Source organism: Neodiprion pinetum, chromosome 4 (genome assembly GCF_021155775.2).
Source record: "Neodiprion pinetum isolate iyNeoPine1 chromosome 4, iyNeoPine1.2, whole genome shotgun sequence".
Classification (NCBI taxonomy): Eukaryota; Metazoa; Arthropoda; class Insecta; order Hymenoptera; family Diprionidae; genus Neodiprion; species Neodiprion pinetum.
In genome coordinates this window covers 24,456,664-24,462,259 of record NC_060235.2, presented here as the reverse complement: position 1 = coordinate 24,462,259, position 5,596 = coordinate 24,456,664, and the positions used below count along the sequence as shown (strand labels likewise).

At 35.0% G+C, this 5,596-nt stretch overlaps 1 protein-coding gene across 1 annotated transcript; it reads left to right on the top strand.

Annotated features, from left to right (window-relative positions):
* Positions 1–423: 423 nt before the first annotated feature.
* On the top strand, positions 424–5,109 carry RpL19 (ribosomal protein L19). The gene is made up of 4 exons (XM_046624130.2): positions 424–534; positions 841–947; positions 2,300–2,463; positions 4,733–5,109. Exons 1-4 carry the CDS (start codon positions 530–532, stop codon positions 5,057–5,059), a joined length of 603 nt encoding a protein of 200 aa, XP_046480086.1. The 5' UTR covers positions 424–529; the 3' UTR covers positions 5,060–5,109.
* The last annotated feature ends 487 nt before the right edge of the window (positions 5,110–5,596 follow it).

Genomic DNA, 5,596 nt, shown 5'->3' with positions numbered 1-5,596 from the left:
CAGTTGCATATTCCATAACACGCTTTCTTATTTTAACCGTGCCAACGTGCAGAGCCATCTTTTATCTCCATCTGAAACTCATTAGAACATGCTATGTCATGATTTCAGGTGTAAGCTGCATTTTCAACTGAAAATTAAAACATATGTTGTTATAAAAAATTGTTCTTCTTTTTGAAGCATTTGAATGTGGGCGAGGGTGCGCGCGATCCCTTAAGATATAAAAATTTCACGAGATGTGACGCTTGTAACGTGTAGTCAGCCGAACTTACACGAAGCAGCTTCGGCTCAACCGCATAACTAAGCAAGTCATATTCGTTACAATAAAATCCAAACACTGATTATTTGCAACTTCAAAAATTTAAGATAATAAGTATCCAACTTCGTTGATTTAAATTTTATCATTCTCCATAATATATGTCGCTTACTTGTTAGGGCAGTAACAAATTGGCAAACAAAATAAGAAAATTGGAGGAAACATGCCCGAAGCCATCTTGATTTTCTTTACCACGAAGGATTCAGAGACTCCATCATGAGGTAAATCTTCCCGACAGTAAAAATCTATTATTTAGCACGGGTATTAGGAAAAATGAGTATTAGTCGCGCGGTTAGGGTTATTAACATAATTGTTTTCTGATATCGAATTACCTTAAGTGTCGAAATCCAAATATTTTCGAAATAATCAATGACACAAAGTTGTGACGGCTAACCACATGGTGCGGTATCGGAAAACCCATGTTGTTATAAATCGCGATGTACCTCAAACGCAATTCTTTATTCTGTAATAAATTTACTGTCTTTCCTCAACTACCAAAACCCGATTAATCCTACTTTACTTTTCAGCTCTTTGAAGTTACAGAAGAGGTTAGCCGCCTCGGTTATGCGATGCGGTAAAAAGAAGGTTTGGTTAGATCCGAATGAAATCAACGAAATCGCCAATACGAATTCCCGTAAGTGATATTTTTCATTTCACAAATTTGTTTCCATCTTCCATATTATTTGTCATGCACGCTTAAATACTGAATATTTTGGATCTTTGGGCTGTTCGTAAGCTTTTAGGTCCTTCAGAATCCCATATACTACATTTGATGCATACTGCCATGTAATTCCTAAACAATCTGCCGAGTTATTTTATTGCTGAACTAAAGTAACATGCTTGTATGCTTTTGTAATATTGTTGAGTAAAGCAAGGGTGTTGCCAACGTTTACAAATCATGTTAAACAAGTCAAACAAGTTTAGTTTCCGTATTGCTGTTTGTTGCTAAATACGATAGTGATCTGCCAACAATGCTGTTAGCATATTATCCCTGCAGCTTTGATCGTTCTGTCTTGTGAATTTTTGGATTACTCTTGAGTTCAGCCCATTCTAGTTTGCATAGGCTGAATGTAGCTACCCAAACTCTGGAAAGACTTGTCAATTTTTAAATAATGATAAAACTTATATGAAAGGTGCTTGCGCAGTTAGCATCATATGCTGTGGAGTATGCCTTTAACACAGTTATAAATTAGGGTATTAACATTATGTTTCAGTCGGCATATTTCTTTCAAAATGCAGGTATAACGTACAAAAGTTTAATTATATAGAAAAACAAGTGAAAAACCTGTGAAATTTGAAACTGTGTAATTCAGATTAAAAAATACTCTGAATAATGTATAATTAGTTCTTTATAGATGAATTTCTTTTCGAGTAACTCGTGTAGTATATAATGTGAAACAGAAGTTGATATGAGTTTCTGAAATGATTATGACTAACTGCAAGCCATAGAATTTTGCTACATTTTAGAGAAGCCCTGTATTTTTTTTTATCCCTCTTACTACATTGACGGATTGATTCAAGATGTATATAATATAATGTTGTGATCAATTTTGTTTGTTTGAAAACTGTTGTCGTTATACTACGATTGAGTATCGATGATGAAGTTTTTATTAGTCAGTGAAGCTTAGTTCGATATTTGAGGGTATAAAATGGCAAAGCTGTAGCTAAACATTACATTGATCTGTTCATTTATTATTAGTTTTTATTTTTTTTTTTTTGTTTTCTAAGCTTGGTCGATCGAAACCTCAAGTATACGATTCCAGTGTAAATGTATATGTTGCGCGTAAATGAAATTAAACCTTGATAATCCAATGTTAATTTTGCTTTGGTTTCAAATTTGTGATGATACAAACTATGATTTCTGACACCTCTTATGAATCTAGTTGATATAAATGTTATATTCATCTGATTAGACCTGTCTATAAAACTTTATTCTTCTTTGGCATAACTTTTATTCTGATCTGAGGCTGATTTGTCTTTTCTTAGGTCAGAACATTCGTAAACTCATTAAGGATGGTTTGATTATCAAGAAGCCTGTAGCGGTTCACTCTAGAGCTCGTGTCCGCAAGAATACCGAGGCCAGACGCAAGGGTCGTCATTGCGGCTTTGGTAAGAGGAAGGGTACTGCAAACGCTCGTATGCCACAAAAAGTAAGTAACTTACGATAAAACCTAAGCTGTAGCATCCAGAGTTAGTAGCCATTTATTGAAATAAGTTAGAGGTAGCCTCCAGAATTACCTTAGTCAAGTTTGGTGAAAAACTGCAAAATTATGGGAGAGACTGTTACTACATTGACACTTACCTCGCAGCTATCAGCATCGCACTAGCAAGGTGTGTAAATCTTAAAAATCAAACATAGGTCTTACTACCTCTGGAGATGGCATTTTTTGTCTTATATTTTGCGCTACTTGTGTCTCACTTTTATCTTTATAATTTCAAATGATTTTTGACAAGTGTCCCTGTTCATCAAATAAATAAGTAAGTATATTGAAAGTACAAAACAATTACCAGGGTGGCCACCCGTCTGGAAAACCGGGAAATGTCAGGGAATTTTGTATGTCAGGGAAAAGTCAGGGAAATGTCAGGGAATTTTTTGGTTGGTCAGGGACTCTTTATAGAACTCACGGATTTCAAAAGCTTTGTCCATAAAATTAAGATGCTATCAACGCGTCGTCACAATTTTTCTCTCTTCTTATTGACGATTATAAGCTTAGTTGTTGATTGTCACAGGAATTCAGTAGTACGAGCAGACATCGGTTTGATTTATCTATGGCCGTCACTGCGTGTGGAGACGCAAGTTCACCGACGCCTAATAGTCTAGAAAAAACGAAGCCTCGGGTTTTTGGCAATAACTCAAAAAGTAAAAGCGCTAGCGAAAATTTTAAAAAGATTCTTAAAGAGGAGGAAATTTCCAATAAAGAAGTACAAGCACCCGGAATTCTAACTTCAGTATTAGTAATTTTAATTTAATGCTGAACATAGGGCTCTGCGCAACTGTTACGGCATAGACACGCCGCGTCTAGACAGTATACTGCATAAAATAATTGTTTTGCTGTATTAAATATCAATTTAAAAATTTGGATAAATTGTGGCGTATTCTTAACGCTTAAAAGAAAAATGTCCCGTTGGAAAAAAATTTTTAAGTTTATTTTTCAAAAAGTTACACATTCGTTAATTAGTCATAATTCTTCGAACCTCGATTTTCATTGCAAACAGCATAAATGTTCAAATAATAGCTCTAAAAATATTTCGCTTCTTGGAGCCCCTTCTTAAATATATACTTAACAAGACCAAGCAAATGGAAATTTTCATTTTTTGTCAACTTTCAAAAATCATAATGAACGGAATGAACAACTTTTAAAAACTTTTATAACTTTAATATATTTGGCCATAATTTACCTAGGTTACTATAGTTTTTAGCGATTTCTGCACAAATTGTGCATCAAAATGTTAGGGAAAAATAATGATTTTAGTCAGGGAAGACCGGGAAATGTCAGGGAATTCCGTGAGCGGAATTGAGTGGCCACCCTGATTACTCGTGTTCAGAAAAAGTCTCGTGTATTTCCCAACATTGTTTGCTTTGAGCTCCACACACTTGGTCTAGCAGTGTTCCAATTTTTGAATTTTTTGGCAAAAAAAGTAAATGTCGAGCCCTTCAACATACTTGTTGACCCCTTCATTTGACGGAAGCCAACTATTGCAATAGTCAAACTGCATGAATTGTGGGTTTGTATTATCGCTCATCCTATACCCTATCCTCCAGAATTGACCTCTCCTGACTTGTTCATATTTCCAAACCCAAAAATCTGGCTTGGGGAAATTTTTTCTTTTCAAACAAAGTGATTGTTGTTTGGAACGAGTACGTTGATCTCAAAACTTCCAACTTTCCTGCGATTAAAAATGGAAATACTGCTGAACGAAGTGCGAAGAGTTCGCAGAAATCGATTTTGAGACTTAGTCGCCCGGCAAAAAGGTTATTTTCATACTTTTTTTCTATACCTACCAAAGTACCTACACATTATAGACTGCACAGTATTTTATTCTACCTATTTACAAAGATGAACCTATACAAAATATGAATGTAAAGAAACGGAACACCCTCATCAAATTTTCGATACTGAACTACCTTTTTGGAAACTAACAGGTTTCACATGAGAAGTTACACATCAGATCAACATGTTGTTAAAGCATATTGCAATTTTCAATAAGACTTTATAGATCCAATCAAAAATTACGATCAAACATTATTACCGACCTCTTGTAATAATTGTTGACGACATGAATTATACATATGATTTCTCTCATATCCTTCGTCGAAACGTATCAGCGCCTTAAATATTACTAAAGTTGAAAGAAACAACACAAATATTGCATTAAGGTCTTGTTTAGTAGACTAAATTAATGTTGTTTGTTGGATAGGATTTATGGATTCAACGTATGAGAGTCCTTCGGCGCTTGCTGAAAAAGTACCGTGAGGCGAAGAAAATTGATCGCCATTTGTACCATTCGTTGTACATGAAGGCTAAAGGTAACGTCTTCAAAAACAAGCGTGTTCTTATGGAATTTATCCACAAGAAAAAGGCTGAAAAGGCTAGGACCAAAATGTTGTCCGACCAAGCTGAGGCTCGCCGTACAAAGGTTCGGGAAGCACGTAAACGCAGGGCTGAGCGCATTGCCACTAAGAAACAAGAACTCCTGCAGTCCTACCAGCGTGAAGACGAAGCAGCTGCAGCACAGAAAAAATAACTTAGACCATCTGACAATTTTATTGTATAAATAAATTTAAAAAAAACTAATATACATGAGTGAAATTTGTATATCATCACCCTTCCTTAATCTCATCTTAAATCATGCTGAATCTTTTCTTTTCAGTATATTAATTCGCTGCCTGTAGTGTCTGTACACTAAGATAATTTGTGTTGAAGGTTCTATTTAAAGCCATTTGTCCATGTAAATTGACTTACAATTAGCAAATCTGGAATTCATGAAACCAATTAAGGCTTGCGATTGGGTAATTGATAATGACATCTCGAAAACTAAGTCAATACCGTCCTAGGTATAGTTAACAACAAATAAAGGTTGCTAGTTCTACTTTACATTATACAGACAGTGTTTGAAACAGATGGTAGTGGGATTAGTTGAAATTGACGAAACCGCAAGCTTTTATTTGCTATGCTTAAATCTTGAAAAAAAAATCTATCTGAGATGTATATTTTTCCTCATTTGACACATCTCGTTGCACCTACTACTATGTGTACTCTTGCTTTTGTGTTTACAAATTTT